Consider the following 22825-nt stretch of genomic DNA (forward strand, 5'->3'; position numbering starts at 1 on the left):
TTACACACATTCTGTATCTGCTTCATTCATTGCTGTTTCTCAGCTCCTGAAGTGGTGGCTCGTCACCGATATGGCCGTCCTGTGGACTGCTGGGCTGTGGGTGTCATCATGTTCATACTGTGAGTCTCACTGCTAGTTACAAACACTGTGATGTAACACTCACTAGGCTTTATCAGGATTACTTTGTTTTATATATATATATATATATATAGTTACACTTCTTCTGTCTCTTTCTGTGTTTTTTTGGTTGGTTTTTTGTTTTTTTGCAGCTTGTCGGGTAACCCTCCCTTTTACGATGAAACCGAGGAAGAAAACACCGATCTGCATAATCGCATCATTTTCTGCCGGATTGTTGCTGGGGATTTTGAGTTTGATTCTCCTTACTGGGATGACATTTCACCTGCAGGTATACAACTCCACCACATGGTGGCAGTGGATACTTCACTTTCTTTCTTAATACGACAGTTTATCAGTAAACTTCATTTAGAGCATCAGTAGGTAAAACATTTTGTGGCACTTTTTTATCAAAATTGCCATGGTCATGAAATATTTTGCAGAGCAAAACTGAAAACAGCACAGAATGTTTTAACGTTTTGACTTTTTAAAGACTGCATATATGATTTCTTAAGATGCCTCGTTTGCCTTGTTACACCCCGGCCTAGGCAACCGGTGTGCAACGTATGAAAATAAAAATAAGGAAAAAACATACGACAAAAAAACTAAAGCTCTTCACCAAAATCCCAAACGGAAGTGTCTCAAAACGAAAGTATTGACAAAACCCATTTACAACAGACTATTTATTTACACCAAAACACCAAACTATTTACAACACGGGGAAGATCGCGACCATGACACACTGAAACACAAGGCTTAAATACATAGAAGGGGCAATCAGGAAAATGGACAACAAGAGGGAAACACAGCTGGGGCAAATTAGAACTGACGAGACAGGGAAAATGTAAACTAAACACACTAAGATAACAACAGACCTTCAAAGTAAAACAGGAAACACATGACAGTCACGCAAAAACAAAACACTGACAACACCGAAACGTAACATTTCCCCCCACCCAAAAATCAAACATGTAACCCCAAGTGAAATGTTTGATCAAAACCGGATGAAGGCTGGTGGAGGCTGGAGCGGTCCCACGGACCCTCCAGCGAAGACGGATGAAGTCTGGAGCGGTCCCACGGACCCTCCAGCGAAGGCAGACGAAGGCTGGAGCGGTGCCTCGGACCCTCCAGCGAAGACGGACGAAGCTGATGAAGGCTGGAGCGGTCCCACTGACCCTCCAGCAGACGACGAAGGCTGGAGCGGTCCCTCGGACCCTCCAGCGAAGGCAGATGAAGACTGGAGCAGTCCCTCGGACCCTCCAGCGAAGGCGAATGAAGGCTGGAGCGGTCCCTCGGACCCTCCAGCGAAGGCAGACGAAGGCTGGAGCAGTCCCTCGGACCCTCCAGCAGACGACGAAGGCCGGGGCGGTCCCTCGGACCCTCCAGCGAAGGCGGATGAAGGCTGGACCGGCCCGCGGACCCTCCAGCGAAGACAGACGGCTGAAGCGGTCCCTCCCTCGGACCCTCCAGCGACGGCGGACGGCTGAAGCGGTCCCCGGGCCCTCCAGCGAAGACAGACGGAGGCTGAAGCGGCCCTCGGACCCTCCAGCGATTGGACGAGCCCCCATATGTTACACCCCGGCCTAGGCAACCGGAGTGCAACACGAAAAAAATTAAAATAAAGGAAAAAAACACACGAGAAAAAAACTAAAGCTCTTCACCAAAATCCCAAACGGAAGTGTCTCAAAACGAAAGTATTGACAAAACCCATTTACAACAGACTATTTATTTACACCAAAACACCAAACTATTTACAACACGGGGAAGATCGCGACCATGACACACTGAAACACAAGGCTTAAATACATAGAAGGGGCAATCAGGAAAATGGACAACAAGAGGGAAACACAGCTGGGGCAAATTAGAACTGACGAGACAGGGAAAATGTAAACTAAACACACTAAGATAACAACAGACCTTCAAAGTAAAACAGGAAACACATGACAGTCACGCAAAAACAAAACACTGACAACACCGAAACGTAACAGCCTTTTCATTGCTCTTTCAGCTAAGGAGCTTGTCTGTCGCCTGATGGAAGTGGACCAGATGTTGAGAATCACAGCGCAAGATGCGCTTTTCCATGAGTGGTAATCATGTGTACATGCTGACAATAGCAACAGGAATCTTGGCACACAGCTATATTTACTTGTATGTTGTGTCTCAGGATTGCAGGGAACGGTGCATCAGAAAAGAACCTGAAGGATGGCGTGTGTGCCCAGTTTGAAAAGAACTTTGCAAAGGCCAAATGGCGGGTATGTATTCACTCCTGCTCTGTAAATGTGAGATTAAATGAAGTTGGAAATAATAGCAGCAGAGGCATATTGGAGGAGAAACCAGGTGAAGACCAGGGTGTTAATGTGCTTTTAGCTCCTAACACAACTCAGCAGAGGTATGTTTAAAGTCTGTGAATGACATGGTGGAACTGATAAGGCGATCCAGGGATGAGACTGGTGAAGACAAAGAAGGAAAATGGTGGCAATGCTAACCTAACAGCTTAAGTAACAGCAACAATCCTCTTCTCTCTTTCTCCATGTGGTTCCCAGGAATTAAAGGTATTGTTTTTCATTCTGAAGGACAGTGGAAGGGCAGAGCATGGGGAGAAGCTCACATTTAGTCCAGAATGACTCGATAACACGTCTCTCTGATAGCCAAATATGCTTTTAAATTAAAAAGAGGTTTTTATCAGAAGCTATCTCTATAAAAATCAGTTTGGAAAAAAGGTTATATTAAATGTTAAACCCAAGCCAGCTTTGAGATGTATTGATCATGTCAGGGGCCGTTGAAACTCTTCCCAAGCTCTGTTCCTGCCCACTGTCACTCTGCCTGTCCCAGAAGAGATCCATCCACTCTGCCCCACTTTTGTCATTGGATTACACCCAGATGTTCAAAGTGGCCTGCTCTACTCCTTTCCTTCTCCTCATCTGCACTGGTTTATGAATCCAGATCTATAAATGTGAGATAAGCAGCAGAGAAGCAAGGTTTTTTTTTCTTCACTACGTTTGTAGTATTTAAATTAGTGTAGATAAGGAGAGGGTCAAATGGAAAGGACATAAGGGTTCTTAGCCACTGTGAACTTATGAACTGCCGTGATTTATACTGTAAGGCCCTCTGGCATTCCTCTTACGTGAATCCTGGCCCATTGTCCCATACTGTTGTTACATTTAAATCATTTTTGAAGCAATACAAAGAAATCTCAGTTAAGAGATATTGTTCTCAGTAGCATTTTTGTGTCCTAGTGGCTTTTCACTTCCAGAGAATTCAAGGGAATTCGTTTCCCTGGTTTATTAGCAGTTATTAAGCTCACACGTTCCCCCCTGACTCCTTCAGTGTTTGTAGAGCAGAAGGAATCAGATCGGTGTAACATTTATAAGAAGGGGATTTATACACATTTGCTTGATTACTTTTTCCAGTCAGCAAGCACTCAAGGAGTTTCTTGGGGAGGGTGAGACTTGAGATTGATTTAAACCAGGGCACAATATGTCATAGCCTTCTGGAAGTAAACAACCGGCACTAATCTTCCTTCATGTCACACAAATCATATCTCAGCTCTTAGTACGAAGTTGCAAAAATCATGGTGTGTTGACAGGCTTTTTTCTCAAATGCTTGTACTTGAAGCTTATTTTTTAAGCTTTTCCATGACTATGTTATCAAAGTATTTTTTTATTAGCAGGGGGGGAAGAGGAAGTATATTTTAACGAAAATGAAATGTACTGCAAATCTAATTCTTTACATCCTAACCATCCTTCTCTTGTTTTTCTTCTACTTCTGTCTGTTTCGCAGAAAGCAATCCGTGTCACCACCTTCATGCAACGCCTGAAGAATTCAGAAGCATTGATTGATAGCTCTGCTGAGGTTCAGGGCAGTGAGGAGGCAGGGGATGGTGAAGGGGGTGCTTCGCAGGGAACAAGTGATGAGGGAGAGAAAGGGATGAGTGATGGTGGGGTAACATCAAGTAGTGTGTCTTTAGAAGTTACTATTGAGAGTATGCCCTCTGGGATGGACCAGAGTAAAGAGACAGTTAAGGCTGGAGAAAAACAAGAGGAGGTAAAGATGCATATAGGCCCATCTGTAGGAACTTCGCCATCAGGTGTAGAGGACCTTTTCTGTCAACCAAATGCAGTCCCCAACTGTACCCAGGAACAGCCTGACAAGGTTGGTGCAAAGAAAGGCGCAGGTGACGGAACCAGGAAAATGGCTGCAAATTTGGGCCAAAATAAAGCTGTCCCAGAATTCAAACAGACGCCTGCGGTGAGCCCTGAGGCCTCAAAGCTATTAGACAGCACTTCGGGCATTAATCTTGACAAAAAACACATATCGTCCTCCCCCGACCCCAGCAGCAAACGTAAAATGGCTGCAACACTTCATGCACCTTCACACACAGCATCCGCTGCTGCATCAGCCTCACCGCTGAAGAGACCAGTCACACAAAGCGAGCAAAAGGATGAGACTGACGGAAGTTGGTGTCAGACACAAGTACCTGAAGCGGTGGCTGAGAAGTCTGTGGTGGCGCCAGTTACTCCAGCAGTGGGGCCAGGTACAGGGGTGGATGGAGGACTAGAAGTTAGGCTCAGGGGCAATGAGAGTCCAGTAGATAGGCAGGACACGAATGCCAGAAGAACAGATAGATACAGCGCTGAGTTTAGTATACCAAGAGCAGGTGCTACACCGGGACAGGCTTGCTATGCAGTTGGAAGCTCTGCTAGCTTGGGCCGTCATGCCACACCATACAATCCAGAGGTTGGGGCTATGGGGATGGCTGGGAGCTATGGGAGTCCATACAGTTCCCTGTATACGAGTGGAGGAGGTGTAGGGAGGTATGGAACTGGGCTACAGCACAGTGGGGGGACTTCAAGCGATTGGCAAATGGACAGTGTGATCGAGCAGATAGAAAAGCAAATGGCTGCTGTGCTGGAGAAGATCGAGGGAGACATGCCATCGCTCCTAGAGCAAATCAGTGACTGTCCTGCTGAGCAACCTCGAGCTCGGAGCACACACGCTTCTCCCGCCACCTCTCGTGCACGCCCCTCACAGCGGTCCACATCTGCAACCACCGGCACCCCACCACCACTTCCTACCTCTCCCAGACCTGTGCTGCCATCTCTTCCTCACATTAGCATTCCTCCTCCTGCCTATCCCCCACCATCTCCACCCACAGAAGCCTCACCCCAGGCGCTGGGAGAGCAGGAAGACAGAGATGGACAGGCGGCTCCTGCTCATTCCAGCCAGTCACCAAGACCTGGGATAGGCAGGGGACTATGAGGCAGGTGTGCATGATGCAATACACAAAGGGAAAAATACCTGGAACACTGTATTCATAGTTAAACTTAAGGATTTAATGACTGTCTCACCCAGAAGGACTGCCTAATTGTGCTCAAAAAGAGAAGTTATTACACTGTTGTTTGGTTTGGCTGCATATACCAGATGATCCTACCCCCCTCTGACATTCCAAACACTTTCGTCACTGGAGTCTAGAGGGATTAGAGTACAATATATCTCTGTACGACAGCTTCACAGATCAAGATCTTAAAAGTTGGTTATGCTAAATCCAGATTGTGTGCCTAAATGTTTACCACACAACCACCTCATATGGAAATCCAAGCACTCAACAAATTTGCAAATTATGAAGCTGCACAAATAAGAATGGCAAAATCCTCAACTAACAGTGAAAGAAAAGCTCTAAATAAAGTATTGTCCCCTAAAAACTGTAAATAAACAGAATCAAACTAGGTTCCTAAGTCATATTTTTCTTCCATGGTGTGAACTTCCTCATATCCAAAGTGACATTTACTTTTTTTCCTTTTTGCTCAAAGCAGATTGTCCCATGATTTTTTTTCAGTTACTATGTATTTATGTGGCTAGTTATTCTGTTGTGATGGTTGGTGTCACAAAGTTGTACAGAAATATGTGAAACTGATCTGATAAAGCCATTCCCCTGGTTGCAGGAAATTATAATTTGTTTTATTAAACGGTATATTTAAACTTAAACTGTCACTTAGACTTATGAGTTGTTCCACATCTGCCGGAGAGCTGGGGGAAATATACTGTATAAAGGCTTTGCAATAACACAGTAACTCTTACATTTTCTCTCCTTTTTTCCCCAAACATTTCCAGATAGTTTGTTTTCATTTGCTCCAGTTTTGTCAGCACATTCATTTGGTACCGTTAACTGGACAGTCCTGCCTATTTTATCCTTTTCATCATAAAACTGTTCTGACTTTTGTTCTGCTATTGGGTGTATGTAATACCAGATTCTGTGCTTTTCTCCTGAACAAGTCTAGATCTCCACTATTCTGTCCCTATGTAAAATGTGCACTGTTTGCAAGTCTTTCAATAAAAGTAAGTCAGTAAATACATGCATATATATTGAGTTGTTTAAAATCATTTGATCACTCTTCAAAAAAAAACATTTTAGAATTACAGCCGAGTTTTGTTTTGTTTTTTACGTGCTTAATCAACATTTATCCAAAAGGCAGATTTCTGACAGGCGTTCTATTATGTTATCCTATGTGCCTACAAGTCCCATAAGGCACTGCGTGAACTTCGGTTTAGTCCATGCTTGTAAGGGTACGGGGGTGGAAAAAGTAGTCTTGTTTCTAAATAAACAACTAAACCACAAAGCAGTGTAATATTCAGTACGCTTTATCTTCTAGATGGGATGTGTGAGCGTTAACGATTAATTAAAAGACAGAGCAGACACAAACCAATCATATTCATTTTCAATTAACCCCAAGACCCAGAATGATGGTTGTGCCTGTAACGTGCACATGTTGCTGCTTTGCTTTGCTTTCAACTGAAATAGAGTGAGGGGAAACGGTTTGGGAACAGCCGGACAGCGGAAAAAACTCACACAGAGCCCGCCACCGTGACACACTTTTCACTTTGCAGTCAGTGGCGGTGTTGAATTGTCACCTTGGTTGTTGTTTTTCTTTGCTTAAGCAGAAGGCGATTTTTAATACTCCAGATCAGGCCGAGTAAATATCGGATGTGGTAAGTTCTGCACACTTGTGTAAGCTCTCGTCCTGGTTATGTTAGCCGCAGCTAGTTTGCTAATGTTAGCTAGTTAGCTAACATAGCGGCACAAGACGGGGAAAAAGTCGCTGGGTGGCTAGATAGCTCGAAAGCTAGCCGCACACAAGCTAACAACTACGCAGTCTTTTGATGTGCGTTATCGATAGTCGTTAATATTAGTTGCAGGCGGCTGAGCGAACCATTTAAGCTCCTTGCTCCGCTAACGGTAGCTAACAAGACACTGACACGTAACTGTTAACGGCAAATTAGCATTTGTACATTTTTATGTGCACGGGGTTGCTGTTTTAATTAATGTTAGGCGATAAATAACGTTAATGGTATCTAGAAGGCTAGTTGCTTCAAACATTTGATGGATACTACGTTGAAAGACAGACACGAGCTAACTGGCATCACGAGCGTACATGCTGGCACTATTTTTTTTCCTCGTATATCCGTTTGTATATGTAGGGTTCCCGTTTCGATAGCACGTTTATCGGCGTTATCACAGTAACCTAACACTGGCTAGTCTGTGTTTATCTTGTCAAGTTAGGCAGCCTATTATTCGGACATCATTGATATTCGTATGCTTCAGTTCAAAACATTTTCTAGTTGGAAGATGAAAATAGGGGATCACCTCGACATGTGTACCCGAGTATATGCGGCCCACTCTTTTTTTTTTCTGGGCCTTTGTCATTTACTAGGCACCCCCTCCCCCAATACTCTTCTGCAAGGAATGCTCACCCCTAACCTCAGTGTGACTAAAACGCCCAGACGCTCAGCATCACTAGCTAATAAGGATCGTACACTATCCGACTTGAGTAGTGATAATTGCTGAATTCATAAAATGGTCAAAACAATCGGTGTGTTAAGTGGAATGTAGCAAATTGTGCTCCAGTGAGAGTATATCTAATGGCGTTTAACTGTGAAATGTGTTCTTTCTGATGGTGCATTGTTGCAAGTTTGGTGTTCAGCTTTGTTTATGGAGTTCACATGAAGATGACTGGTCCTTGCTAATCTGCCTCTGAAACAAAGGTGTTGTTACTGATGAGTTACATTCAGCTCCGTTAAGGGAGAATCCTTTCATGCAATGGTCTCAGACATACCCGCAATTATTTTTCTCATTAAGTGTTGGGTTTTTTCATTAGATTATTGGAGATCCTACTGTTCATTGTACAGTAAGATATTTGGCATGCATCCTCTCGTAGCGAGGGCGGGATCAACGCGCTTTAGCTTGGGCTTGAAGAGCCAATGAGCCGAGGACCTGGATGAGCAGCGTGCTTGCAGCCACCCTTTCCTGTTGAATATTTCAGCCCCTGCGTCACAGCTCCTCCGCCCCTTTCTCCCCATCTGCCATTTTGGTTTTGTTCCTGTCTGCAGTCGCAAAGCCAGCAGCGCAATTACATAGGAGAGACTATCGGCACAACGACATAGTGACTCGACAATATAGTGCAGACCACCCCAATCCCGCATCGCGTTTCTTTTCTCTGTACAAATCGTCGAATATACAATCAGCGTTTTTACTGACAGCTACACACAGCAGGAGAGGAGCGGGTTCGCATTGGGAAGGGACCGAGAAGGATTATTGGTAAGGAAAAGGAAATCAATGGAGCACGAGTGTAGTGGCTTGGCTTGTATTCGCGGTGTTTATGTTAAGTGACAAAGTTAAATTGTCTGTTTGTTAGATGCCTAGACATTTACCCATATCCACATAGGAGCTGTGGTAGACTACTGTCAAATCCGCTGCTCTCCAGTGCGAGGTCGGTTGGAGTGTAGCCACAGCTGCTAGCTTGTAAAATTGTGTTCCGCACTGAGGGTAATGCGGGCCTAGGCCGAGCTGCTAATGGATAAGCTGACAAGCTGGTGTTTTCTTCCCTCTAAGTTATTAATGTTTAGACTCTGTCCACTTGCCAAATCACTTAACCGATTAGTTGCTCGGAACCTACTTAGTTTTCTATTGGTGCTGTTGTCTGACAGTTAATTAATATTTTTCCACACGTTGAGATCTTTAAATCGACTGCTACCCGCTAACGTTTTCTAGTAGGATTGGCAAACTACAGTAACAGCCGGGCGGCTTTGCTGTATCATGCCGGACGCCTTCATTTTCGGTTTTGACAAGCGCGACCGTTCAGTTAACGGTGATATGAAGGCTATTTTAGGCTGGTTGCAGTCGTATGAAAATTTGCCCAGGCCTCGTCATAATTTAAAGTCGTAGAGAGGGTTATAAACTGATACGTGTGCCTTGGGAAATGCACGGAAGTTGGCGCCGCATTGGATGCGGAAATTGTGCCCGACCTTTTTTTTTTTTTTTTTTTTTTTTTTGTGCACCCAGATTGTATTTGAAAAACGCTGCGGCCCTCCGAGTGCAGAGGTTTATCGCGACTACTGCGTTAATCAGAAATCTAAATACATAAGTAAATGCATTGCTATTAAATGCTGCCGTTTAGAGCTTTCTTGTAACGTCGCCATCTACAACTTAGTTGCAGCACAGTGTGGTCCTTGTGTCCGCACCTGCCAGCCATTGTGTGGTATTGCTCAGTTTACCGCAGTGAACTTTTAATGATTCAGCTCTTTTCCTTGAAACATGTTGGGTGTCGATAAATACCAGGAAAAAACAATAGAAGTATCTAAACAAACCTGTGCTTTCTGTGTGTATGAAAGAACCGTAATGCTATTCATGTCTCTTCCCAGCCTCAGTTCGTTTTCTAGCAGATTTGTGTTTGGCCTGAAGCCAGCCCAGCTGCTCTCTAGGCTAAAAATCCTCTCTTCAAAATGAGGGGGACTGGTTAGCCTTTAGTTTAGGTATTTATTATAATGGAACCATAGCAACGAATTATAAAATTACTGAAGTTTATATGAATTGGAATCAGTTGGCTTCTGAGAACCTTCAGGAAACCCAGGCTTGTTGACAGTGTGCTGTCTTTCTTTTTTTTCTTAATGATGTAAAATGTCTTTCTTTTATTCTAGATTTATTGCAAACTACCAAAATGTTATAGGGCAGTTGTTAACTGGTAACATTCATGTGCTTGAATGACAACTTAATTTATGATGGTGGTTAATGCACAGATGTCCAGCTCGCCGCTGTCCAAGAAGCGTCGCTTGTCAGGAACAGAGACGAAGACGGGATCCCACTGCTCCTCCTCTAACTCTGTCAGAACTGATCTGTCCCACACACCTGCCAACGTGAGTGCAAACACATCTACTCTATAGAGTGAGTAGAACTTGTAACGTAAACTGATTGCACTTCGTGTTGTTTTCCCAGGGCATGGCTAAGAATGGCAATGATGCTGAGATCGATGAAGGCCTGTACTCAAGACAGCTGTAAGCTTCTTTTTTTTCCTTTTTGTGATGTTGGACTTGATGGTTATTGGGCTTGACATCTACCAATGCATAATGATGCCAATGGTTCTTTATGTCATTATTTAGTTACGTGCTGGGCCATGAAGCTATGAAGCGCATGCAGAACTCCAATGTCCTCATCTCTGGTATGAGAGGCCTTGGAGTTGAGATTGCCAAGAACGTGATCCTGGGAGGAGTTAGAAGTGTCACTATACATGACGAAGGAGTTGCAGAATGGAGAGACCTCTCTTCCCAGGTGTGTGAAAGCACAGATATTTAAATTAAAAATTTTTGCAGTAGTTTATTTTTCCCGATTAAGTTACCGTATTTTCACGACCATAAGACGCACTGTACTAAAAGGCCCAGTCTCAGTTATGTGTGCCATTACTGCATTTAACACACACATAAGGCGCACCTGATTATAGGGCGCATACAAGTATGCGTGTTTAAAAATAAAGCGGGAGCAAAACTGAGTTTGGTACTCACATTTTTTATTACCGGTAATTGTCATCAATCAAACCCATTGAAGTCCTCATCCTCTGTGTCTGAACAGCTGCGCTAAATCTCCATCAAACATGCCAGGTTCACTTTCTTCACTGTCAGAGTCACTTTCCGTGCCGTGCGGCTCCTCAGAAATGATGCCGGCTTTTGCGAAAGCTCGAACAACAGTGCCAGCAGACATGTTAGCCCAAGCATCTACAATCCATTCGCAAATTGTGGCGTAACTCGCCCGGCGCTGCCTTCTACTCTTAGTGAAACTGTGGTCTCCATCGGTCATCCATCGCTCCCACGCCGCTCGCAGCCTTACTTTGAACGGCCGGTTCACACCGATGTCCAGCGGTTGGAGTTCCTTTGTCAGGCCTCCTGAATGACAGCAAGCTCACAGTTCATTTGCTGCACTTGTTTTTTCACATCGGCTGTGAGATGGGCACGCATAGAGTCACAGATCAACAGCGATGGTGATGCGTGGAAAAAACCACCTGGTCTCCTTACATACACCTCCCTCAGCCACTCTTTCATCATTTCCTCATCCATCCAGCCCTTCTCATTTGCCTTAATGATGATTCCTACTGGAAACTTCTCTTTAGGCAAAGTCTTTCTCTTAAAAATCACCATAGGCGGCAGTTTCTGTCCATTAGCATGGCAGCCAAGCACAACAGTAAAAGAAGACTTTTCGTGCCCCGTTGTGCGTATCGCTACCGTGCTGGTCCCCTTCTTCTCCACAGTGTGACTCACCGGGATGTCAAAAGTGAGCGGGACCTCGTCCATGTTAGTGATGTGGCTGGGCTGGATGTGTTTGTCGGCGATGTGTTTGCTGCAGTAGGAGCGGAAGATGGCCAGCTTTTCCTTATAATCCGCTGGAAGTTGCTGCGCTACCGTAGTCCTGGTCCGGATGGAAAAATGGCAGCGTTTCATAAAACGAAAGCACCAAGACGGACCTCCTCGGAAATGTTCAATTTTTTATTTCTTCTGCTAGCAAAACTGCTTTTAGTTGAATGGTGAAGTCGAAACGCTTCTCCCACTCGTTCTTTGCTCGATGATCCACCGCTCGAGTCTTTCCTCCAACTCGGGCCACCTCGCCTTATGTCTGCGGAAACTCAGCTGCATCTTCTTGACCTGTCGGAGCTTGTTTTCTAGCTTCCTCCACTTGCGAACCATCGATTCATTAATCTTAAATTCTCTCGCGGCTGCTCGATTTCCATGTTCCTCCGCGTAGCTGATGGCCTTCAGTTTAAACTGTGCTTCATAAGCGTGTCTCTTTGCCATTTTCAGGGTTGTTAAAACAACGATGTTCCACATAATGCACATACCTGTCCTTTTATACAGGTATGTGCGATTGTCCCGGTATATACGATCAACGCCCACACTTCACCCTTTAGCGTTCTCATGGTGTTCTCTACGACGTCCTCCTTACAACACACAGGGCGCACTGCACTATAGGGCGCGCCGCACTTTTTAAAGAAAATCTAAGGCTTTTATGTGCGCCTTATAGTTGCGAAAATACGGTACACAAGGGAATTGCAGTTTGTGGACTCGCCTGTTGTCTGAGCACGATTCCAAAGTGCACTGTGGCTTTATCTATTGAGTTATGTGTTGTTGTGTATTGCTAACATCCAGAAAGGGTACTAAAGCCACCCCCACCCATGAGCTGACCCAGATTTACCAGTGGGTGGCCTCTTCCCAGTTTCATAATCGTAGTACAGCCAGTCTGTTAAAGGACATAATTTCAGCAGAGTAGATTGCGTTTATTTGTCTGTGAAATCCTGTTATGTCTCATCAAACTGCAAACATGTATGAACAGATTCCTTGGGTGTTAACTTGAGGCAGTTTTCTGGTGTTGTTGCTACAGAAGTGTCATCGTGGTTAGACACAGATTGTAAGACTCGCTTGGGAACATAGTCATTTTATACGAATGATGTTGGGATATGACATTTTTTCATTTAAAAAGATACACTGGTATTGTGGCTTCTATTATAAGACACACCCCTAATTTATTTACAGGGCAGCTTAAGTGTATTGCATTTGCATTGTACATTTGTGTTTTCAATTATGTGATTCGGTCCTAATAACAGAAATATGGAAAAAGAAATGGTTAACCTGTAGTTTAAGAAAGCACTTATTGTTGATGTGCTTCAGGAGCTCAAATAATGCTTTGAAGTTTTGAGACCAAATTTTACATTTAGTCTATATTTCATTTTACCTTAAACTTGGGTTTCTTTGCTTGGTTTTCTCTGGGCTGACAGTCCAAACTGGTTTAGGGCAAATGAACCAGCCAAGACCACTTAACAATATAATGTTAGTCCACTTCCAAACTGAGTTGGGTGGGATTTCTTCTCTTTTCATCTAATCACTGCTTAGCTTTCATAAATATAACAGCATAACTACAAATAAAACTCATCTGCTCTTGATAACCATTTTAATGTTATGGACTTAAGCGTGAGAATGCAGGGAGTACACTGTGGTCAGTCAAGCCGTTTAAGTGGTAGTCTGTTGTTTTTATCCTCGTTGACACATTCTGAAGTCCTTTCAAAAGAAAAGGCGGACCCACAGAAGAATATGGCTAAACACACAAATGAAGTAAAGTTCACACTGAGTCAATGTTATTCACTAGAATATTCCTTAATGTCATGTTTGGCTATAGTATTGGCAGTTATTGCTTAATGACAGCATCAGTATTTCTGTATGGCTAGTTTTACCTTCGGGAGGAGGACCTGGGCAAGAACAGGGCAGAAGTGAGTCAGGCCCGCCTGGCTGAACTGAACAGCTATGTTCCTGTGACTGGTTACACTGGACCACTGACTGAAGACTACTTGACCAAGTTCCAGGTATAAATTTAGCATAAGAAAACTCCCTAGTCATTTTACCATTTTGGAAAGAGTTTTTAATTTTGTCTTATTTTGAAATCTAGGTGGTAGTGCTGACTAACTCAACTCTGGATGAGCAGCAGACTCTAGGAGAGTTCTGCCACAGCAAGGGAATCAAGCTGATTGTTGCAGACACTCGTGGTCTGTTTGGGTAAGATTAAGACTCTGTTTAGTGTTCACATGCAGTGCATCCGTCAGCATCTAATGTTTTTGTGCTCTAAATTCTCTTTTGTAGTCAACTTTTCTGTGACTTTGGAGAAGAGATGATTGTGTATGACACCAATGGAGAGCAGCCATTAAGTGCTATGATTTCCATGATCACAAAGGTTAGTCTTGGTTCTTTTATCCCCCCTGATAATGCTGATTTTTCTTTTTAACTACTACCTGCTTTTTAGGAGTAAATTAAAGCTTCATGGCAGCAGTGCCTGAAAAGTTGCACATTTTGGTTTCCCCAGGACAGTGCAGGGGTCGTGACATGTCTGGATGAAGCTCGTCATGGCTTCGAGAGTGGAGATTATGTTACGTTTACTGAGATTCAGGGTATGACTGAGCTCAATGGTTGCAAGCCGGTCGAAATTAAAGTTCTTGGTAAGAACACACTCTTTTTCTTTTTCTTTTTTTTTTTTTGTTCCACCATTGAATACATTTTGGTCACTCTGTTATGAGTTTACAAGTTCATGCAATGTCCTGTATTTTACTAGGTCCATACACCTTCAGCATCTGTGACACGAGTGGCTTCACAGATTACATAAGAGGAGGAATAGTTTCCCAGGTTAAAATGCCCAAGAAGATCAGTTTTGTAAGTAGCTGCCGTTTTGCACATGGCATTACTAGCATGATCTCATTTCCACAGATGGTGTAGTGTGAATTCTCATGGTAATACCAATATAACCTTACCATCTGGCATTGCTGTCACCAGTGGAAAAGCCCAGCTTCACTACCTTGCGTTTCTTTCCCTGTTCAGAAATCTCTCTCCTCATCGCTGGCCCAGCCTGAGTTCCTGATGACAGACTTTGCCAAGATGGAGTTTCCAGGACAGATGCACCTAGGCTTCCAGGCTATCCATGCCTTCCAGAAAAAACATGGCCATCTTCCAGCACCTTGGAGCCAGGTACATATCACTCATGATGGTGGGATCTTCTTGGAAAGGGGGAACCACTTTGATTAAATGCTTGTGCTAAAATAAAATAGTTCCGCATAAAAAAGTGCAGCACAACACAGCAAAAATAAATATAGTTAATATTTTGTAATTTACCGTGAACTGTGTGCATTCCAGGCGGATGGTGAAGAGCTATTGGCATTGGCCAAAGACGTGAACTCTGCTCAGACTGGGTCGGCCAAAGTGGAACAGCTGAATGAATCTCTTATCAAAAAGATGTCATATGTTGCTGCTGGTGACCTGGCCCCTGTCAATGCCTTCTTTGGAGGGCTGGCTGCACAGGAAGTGATGAAGGTCAGTGGAAAGCTGTATGCAAATTGAAGATGAAAGCTTTGTCCCTACAATATTAAGTGTAGTTGTTCGTTATATTAAAGAAAAATCTATTTTAATCAACAGGCACTGATAAGCCCGTTCTTATCAATGCTTATGAAGAGTCATTTTACATTGAGTATGATTAGACGTGTTTTGAAATGGAGAAGGGTTTCCTGTATTTCATGTGCTGTTTGATGTTTTAGGCATGCACAGGAAAATTCATGCCCATAATGCAATGGCTGTACTTTGATGCCCTGGAGTGCTTGGCTGAAGAGGAGGGATTCATGCTCACAGAGGAAGAGTGTGCCCCTGTAGGTGTTCAAAGCATATTCAAAATGCAAGTACTGAATGTAGTTGCAATAAATGATGGTGCTAAATTTGTTATGTCTTTTTCTCCAAGAAAAACTGTCGATATGATGGACAGGTTGCAGTGTTTGGCACCAAAATGCAGGATTTGCTTGCCAAACAGCGTTACTTCTTGGTGAGTGTCAGTGTAAAAGTTCTGTTGCCTTCTTCAATTTCCTGTTACTAGGAAGTTTTAAAAAATAAGGTTGCCAGAAAAATGTTGTGCAAAAGACAAAAACTTAGAAATACCTTTATGCCACTATAAAATACTATGAGCTAAAGTCTGATGAAGAATATTTCTTGGTGCTGTTCTCAGGATGCTAGGGGAAATGGATCTTATGAGATCTTTAGTGGTAGTGTTTATCTTTTTGCTCTTGTGCCTAAAATTGTCCAACAGAAAGTTCATTCTTGTTTGAATGCTCGGTTGAGGTTTTTTTGTTTTTGTTTATTTATAATTTGATTTAATTGCACAGTGACAAAGAACGCTGTCAGTTCTTGGGATATTCATGGGCAGTTATTTACTATTTGAGATCGTGAGTGAGATGGTGGCAGCTGCATCTAAGCCAAAATATATCAGCTGTTAGTTCTTTGTCTCATAATTGGCACAATAGTGTATCGACACTGCCATGTTAATTGAGTGCCACCCACCATGTCCCAGTGCATGTCAGAGCTGTTGGGTTTAACCTTTCTGGTGGGAATCCGGCAAAAAGACTGTCAGCTTTACCCACTAACCATAAGCATTTCTCTGACAGTGAGTGACACGTGTAAATGGAAGGTTCAACTGTATGACGACCCATTATAGCTTTATTCACAAATTTCTAATCCTTCCAGGTTGGGGCTGGTGCCATTGGTTGTGAGCTGCTGAAAAACTTTGCCATGATTGGACTGGCTGCTGGGGAGGGAGAGGTCATTGTGACTGACATGGACACCATAGAGAAATCCAACCTCAACAGGCAGTTCCTCTTCAGACCTTGGGACGTTACGGTCTGTATCATCTTAACTCGACTTGTTTGATGAACTCTATTGATCGATGTTTCCGCACAGCACTCTTTATCCTGTAACACCGAAGTGCACTTATAGATTATGTTTTGTATGTTGATAGAGGCAATTTAAACTTCAGTGTGTGTGTGTGTGTGTGTGTGTGTGCGCGTACGTGTGCGCGTGTGTTTTCTTAAAGTTTAAAAAGTCAAAGCAAATTTACCAGCTCCTAACAAACTGAGACTTGAGAGCAGCTTTGTACCTGTAGTATCACTAGACTACTAAATGCTAGTATGCACTATCAGTTAATCTGAGGTTATCTGATGCCCAAAAGAAACTGATGGGAGGAACCCTCACATGACGTAAGCTGTTGGACACCAATATTTTTAAAGGAGTGCACATTTTGTTGTGTCCCTGGAAAAGAAAGCATTAATGTGGACAGCAGTGACCTCTGTACAGAATGTCTCCTCTGATCTTTGTTCTTTTGGTCACCTATGATAATGTTATTAGTGAGTTGACTGTTTAGTGTGTGTGTGTGTGTGTGTGTGTGTGTGTTAACAGAAAATGAAGAGTGACACGGCTGCTGCTGCAGTGAAACTGATGAACCCGGCAATCAAGATCACAGGTCACCAGAACAGAGTGGGCCCTGACACAGAAAGGATCTACGATGACGACTTCTTTGAAAGCCTTGATGGAGTTGCCAATGCACTGGACAACGTTGATGCACGTAAGAGATGATGAGACATTAAGAATAACTGCTTAATAACTAGGGGGAAATGGATTCAGTAAAAAAAAAAAAAACATGCGTTTTCCTCTAATGTTCAGGGATGTATATGGATCGGAGGTGTGTGTACTATCGTAAACCCTTACTGGAATCAGGCACTCTGGGTACCAAAGGCAATGTCCAGGTTGTGATCCCTTTCCTCACCGAGTCCTACAGCTCCAGTCAAGATCCACCTGAGAAGTCCATCCCCATCTGCACCCTCAAAAACTTCCCAAATGCCATTGAACACACGTTGCAGGTTAGTATATGCAGAGCCGGAGAGTCTCAGAGTGTGAGACTGGCCAGGCAGGATCAAATCTGACGCTTGGAGTCAGCGTGGCCCACAAAGTAGTATTGAGAACAGCCATACAGAAACCTTTGTGTTAATCTTTACTTTAAAAGACTCCACCTGGTGTACCAACTACACAATGCACACATGTAATAGAGGAGTTAATCACTTCAGCACTATATGCTTCAGAGAATTTTATTGCATTACCTGTTTCTTCATATGCTTGATATCTTCATATAGGGTTTTGTTTTTTTAATAGCACTGTGTGTGGTTAGTGTGTCACAGTGTGAATGGAACTATTGTAGGTTTACCAAATATTTCGTACTTCTATTATTGAACTGCTGTCCTTGTGGTTCTTTCTGTGCAGTGGGCCCGCGATGAGTTTGAGGGACTATTCAAACAACCCCCAGAAAATGCCATGCAGTACCTCACGTATGTCGCTTTTCCTTGTCATTCTAATGCAATCACCTGTCAGCATTTTACTTGCCTATATGCTGGGCTCCTTTCATCGTAGAAATTCTTCACTGATAAAATGACTTTTCATTAGTGGACAAATTTCCTCATTAAGTCTCATAAGTGTTTGTGGATTGTTGGTAATTCAGTACTTATAAACTTGTATAACTTGCCTTTCAACTAAGAATCAATCTTGTAAATGTCACAGCCCCCTCTTGGTTCTCGTGGCGCCATTGAGCTGTCTTCTTGTAAAATCTAACCCAAACCTCATGCTCGAAATAATTCATAAAATCAGCCTGCAGAGTAAATGGTTTAAAAAAAAGATGACAGCTCTTCACATCGTCGAAACTAGTCAATGAGGTTTATAATTTCCATTCTTGCAGAGATCCTAAGTTCATGGAGCGTACTCTGAAGCTTCCAGGAGCTCAGCCTGCGGAGGTGCTGGAGGCTCTTTATAAGAGTCTTGTCACAGATTGCCCCCAAAACTGGGCTGACTGCGTAGCTTGGGCTCGCAACCACTGGCAGTGCCAATACAGCAACAACATCCGCCAGCTACTGCACAACTTCCCACCAGATCAGGTACAAAGTGAAGGTGCTACGAGATGAATATCAGTTTCTAACCGTTATTGTCTGATCTTGGTTTTACGCGTCTTATCAACTGTTTGCAGCTATAGTTGCATTGGTGGTATTCATTTCAGCAACAAGAAAAGTGTTGTCATTTTTCATACAGTATTGGAATATTAACTTATGCAACAGATTATATGAAGATGTAACTTCTGCAATGGCCACACGTTATGTCTTGTCTTCTGTTTTTGAGCTCTGTGCAGGTCGGCTCAGTGACACCAAATTTAGTGAGAGGTGCTGCTGTGTGTTACAGCACGTGTTAGCACAGAGTAGCATAGCAGCTGATAATCTGATTTTAGCTTATAGCATGAAAGTTGTCACAAACATGGTAAACCATACTCGGACCGTGATATTGGTTTTGAACATTTCTAAAATCGTTTGATGGCAGATAAATTATTTTAGTAAGTCACAAAAACATTGTCATGATTAAGAGACTTTTATATAAAAAGACAGTTTGGGGCTTCCTGTGTACTTATTCATGCCAGTTTGTACATCTCATTTCCCCTGAAAAGCCATTTATAGATGGTGGGCATACATTAGAAACAGCAGAAATTACATTGTTAAACTTCAGCTGAGTCAAACGGCAGTTTGAGTTGCTGCGTATCTATTGCACGAAAGGCTGCCTAGTGGCTCAGTCAGCAGTACTGACGCTGAACCACAAAACCCTAGTTTGCATCTGTAGTTTCTCACCCCCTTTCCTGTCATTTATCCACGGTTTCCTGTTTAATAAATATGCAATTGACACAAAAATTACAAAATGGACATGAAAGGTTTCCATTATAGCACTTATACATTTATCATCTGTCTTTTAGCTCACTAGTTCCGGTGCTCCCTTCTGGTCTGGCCCAAAGCGATGTCCTCACCCGTTAGAATTCAGCACTACCAATGTAAGTGTGCCGCTGTCATTTATAAGCTTAATATTACCGGAGTCTAGTCCAGCCAGGCTCAAACTAATGAATGTTGTTTTCAGGAGCTGCATATGGACTATGTTGTGGCAGCAGCCAACCTGTTCGCGCAAACATACGGCCTGCAAGGCAGCACCGATCGTGCAGGTGTGATCAAGATCTTGCAGGATGTCAAGGTGCCCCCTTTCACCCCACGTTCAGGAGTTAAAATCCACGTCTCTGATCAGGAACTGCAAAATAACAATTCCTCTATTGGTATGTTCACATGTGGTTGTGTAATAAAGCATATTTTGGGGGGATGTTACATCAGCTAAGAGTTGTTTGTGAATCTTGTACGGAGTCATGTGTCATTGTGGATGCTTTGACAGTAATGCAACCATTGATCTTGTGATTATGCAGATGATACCAAACTGGAAGAGCTGAAAGCCATGTTGCCTTCACCAGAGTCCTTCCAGTTCAAACTCACCTCCATTGACTTTGAAAAGGTAAGGCGTCTCCTTTTGTCAGCTTTAATGAAGATAAATAACATTTGTTTAATTTATTACAGTTGCCGGTAGCAAAGCTAGTCAGTGGCATTGAGGACTTTGTTCTTTTTATCTGAAAGATTCAATAAAACACAGCATCTGGCTTTGCAGTGAGGCCAATTGGAAACCTAGTCTGTTAATAATAATGAGAGTAAGAAAGTATTGTTTCCATAGCTTTCAAGGCTAACTCTGCTTAGATGCCTTTAAGTGGTGCACTGCCAGAACATTGTAACTCTCACGCTAGAATTTCAACCTATTAATATAACTTGAATCAACACTACTGGTACTTCTGGTTTGTAATGGCTGTGGCCTATATGTTAACAGGATGATGACACCAACTTTCACATGGACTTCATTGTGGCAGCCTCCAACCTGAGAGCAGAGAACTATGACATCCCCCCCACAGACAGGCACAAGGTAAGAAAACAGACCCAGCTGCTCTCACACTGGTGTTAATTGGGAAATGTGCCTGCTAATAGTATTCGTTTTGTAATAGTAATGAAAAAACATTTGAGAGTGCACTCTGTGAAAACAAACAACTTAAACTCAACCTCAGAAATTTACATTTTGCTTTTTCTCTATGTGCACTATAAAGTTTGGGGGGTGTTTTTGTTGTTGTTTGTTTGTTTGGTTTTTTCCCTTCATCACTGTCCTTTTAATCACCAAACAGAGCAAACTGATAGCTGGTAAGATCATCCCTGCTATCGCCACTACCACAGCAGCAGTTGTCGGCCTAGTGTGCTTGGAGCTCTTCAAGATTATCAAAGGACACAAGAAGCTGGAGTCCTACAAAAATGGCTTCATGAACTTGGCCCTGCCTTTCTTTGCCTTCTCTGAACCCATTGCTGCTCCAAAACACAAGGTAAGCAAATACGTTACCATTTGCTGAGATTTTAAAAAGATGCGCACGATGTCTGCGCTGTAGAGAAATGTTTGACTCCAGTATAATAAACTCCTGTGATGATTAAGCCATGCTAATACTGATGCACTAGTCAGATGCATTTTGCACTGCCTGGGTGTAAGTGAGTTCAACTTGTCTTCTCACACTGATGGCATCAGTGTGTGCTGAGGAGAAATTTTAATGTAATAACTGGTTTTCTTATTGAGCTTATAATTAAGATCTCTTATAATTAATATGTATATACTTAAAATACATTTTTTTGCAGTACTATGAAATCGACTGGACGCTGTGGGATCGCTTTGAGGTCACAGGACTGCAGCCCAATGGGGAAGAAATGACACTCCGACAGTTTCTGGATTACTTTAAAGTATGTTGAGCTCATGGTTTGGTTTTTGGTTGCTTTTCTCCACACTGACATGTTCTTGGCATACAATTAACCACGATCTGTTTCTGTTCTGTATTAGAATGAGCATAAGTTGGAGATCACCATGCTTTCTCAGGGAGTGTCCATGTTGTATTCGTTTTTCATGCCTGCTGCCAAACTTAAAGAGAGACTGGACCTACCGTGAGTGCACGTGCATACACCTGCTTCCTCATTTGCATGCTGGAATTTTAAAGTTTGTATTCACTGGTTTTCTTTCTGTGTCCTGCAGTATGACGGAGATTGTGACGAAGGTGTCCAAAAAGAAGCTGGGCAAACACGTGAAAGCCCTGGTGTTTGAGCTATGCTGTAACGACCTTTCAGACGAAGACGTGGAAGTGCCCTATGTCAGATACACCATCCGCTGAGCTCCGCACTGAGCCCACCCGCAGGAGGGTGGGAGTTACAGGGGGGAGATGGGGATGGGGGTGTTCTGAGTGAGGAGCTAAAATGGGGATTGGGGGTGCGTGGGTTGATCCAGGTCAGCTGTATTGGATCAATCAGTATTTTTTTAGGCCTGTGGTTTGTGTAAACCTGTGCCTGAGTGTACATAGCCCCAGTAAGCTGAATTAAGAATAACTGTATATGTTAAGAATCCAGTTGGTTCTTGGCTGTGGGAACAGGGGTGTCACTGGAGGAAGGGAGCATGTACACTGGACATCCTGATGTTTCTCAAAAGCACCAACCTCTTGAGTGAATTGATAAGCCTTAGTGGTCTCTTGGTACTCCATATCCCAACCAGTGTCCCTAAAAACCATCACTCTTATTGGCCTTCAGCAGTAATGGAGGTTTTTGTTTGATTTTTAATCTAATCCACCTTCTTCCCTCCACTATACTTGCTCTCTCCCTCTTCCAACCTCTGTCTCATAGACACAGTCCCACATTAGTTTCTTTTGTTTTGTTTTTTCTTAACATATGCACCTAATTAATATGTAAAAGGTCAGCCCAGGAGACACCAATAAGCCCAAGCCTTTCCTGACTGGATATCTGACTATCTCACACCACCTGAATACCCCTGCCAGTGTGAGGTACCCCTACACCCTCATTAAACCCACTCTGTGGCTTTGGGAGGGGTTCGTGCACATGACATTGGTTTTCTCTTTCTCATTATATTTTATGTGTTTTGTTATTTTCCATTTTATTTTTTGGGTGGTTGGACAGAGTTTTGGCGCACACACGTGGTAGATCCTGTCTTTCTACTTTGTTAACTCCAAATGACTTAACTGTAAGAACAGGGCAACGAGATGTATCTTGAAACGGGAGCACTTAGTGTGATAGTGAATAAAGATGTAAAAACATACTGAAGAAGACTGTGTGGTTATTTTTGT

The 22825-nt window shown here is 43.1% G+C and overlaps 2 protein-coding genes and 1 non-coding gene across 6 annotated transcripts in view; all 3 read left to right on the plus strand.

The window, feature by feature from the left end:
• The window catches only part of camkvl (CaM kinase-like vesicle-associated, like), a 44959-nt gene extending 38484 nt beyond the window's left edge, over positions 1–6475 (plus strand). For 2 of the 3 annotated variants that reach the window (XM_026153383.1, XM_026153384.1), the window contains 6 exons: positions 44–119; positions 270–406; positions 2123–2201; positions 2279–2366; positions 2658–2666; positions 3895–6475. In XM_026153383.1, the coding sequence (XP_026009168.1) occupies positions 44–119; positions 270–406; positions 2123–2201; positions 2279–2366; positions 2658–2666; positions 3895–5373 (1868 nt within the window). In that variant the 3' untranslated portion in view covers positions 5374–6475. The remainder of the gene's footprint in view (positions 1–43; positions 120–269; positions 407–2122; positions 2202–2278; positions 2367–2657; positions 2667–3894) is intronic. The other variant, XM_026153385.1, reaches the window with a different exon arrangement.
• A 399-nt stretch (positions 6476–6874) lies between these two features.
• On the plus strand, positions 6875–22797 carry uba1 (ubiquitin-like modifier activating enzyme 1). Of its 2 annotated transcripts, none has more exons than XM_026153375.1 (26): positions 6875–7101; positions 10186–10302; positions 10382–10440; positions 10546–10714; positions 13650–13784; positions 13868–13974; positions 14059–14149; positions 14279–14411; positions 14525–14622; positions 14788–14934; positions 15100–15276; positions 15498–15605; positions 15695–15775; positions 16471–16623; positions 17179–17344; positions 17443–17639; positions 18037–18101; positions 18506–18701; positions 19559–19633; positions 19717–19906; positions 20051–20136; positions 20500–20592; positions 20846–21037; positions 21342–21443; positions 21541–21641; positions 21730–22797. In XM_026153375.1, exons 2-26 carry the CDS (start codon positions 10186–10188, stop codon positions 21863–21865), a joined length of 3174 nt encoding a protein of 1057 aa, XP_026009160.1. In that variant the 5' UTR covers positions 6875–7101; the 3' UTR covers positions 21866–22797. The 2 variants fall into 2 exon arrangements, with proteins under 2 accessions (XP_026009160.1, XP_026009161.1); XM_026153376.1 differs by lacking the exon at positions 6875–7101 and adding an exon at positions 8455–8707.
• On the plus strand, positions 21128–21249 carry LOC113014054 (small nucleolar RNA U6-53/MBII-28). The gene has a single exon (XR_003270921.1). It is a non-coding gene; the product is annotated as a small nucleolar RNA U6-53/MBII-28 (small nucleolar RNA).
• Positions 22798–22825: the final 28 nt, after the last annotated feature.

Source organism: Astatotilapia calliptera, chromosome 20 (genome assembly GCF_900246225.1).
Source record: "Astatotilapia calliptera chromosome 20, fAstCal1.2, whole genome shotgun sequence".
Classification (NCBI taxonomy): domain Eukaryota; kingdom Metazoa; phylum Chordata; class Actinopteri; order Cichliformes; family Cichlidae; genus Astatotilapia; species Astatotilapia calliptera.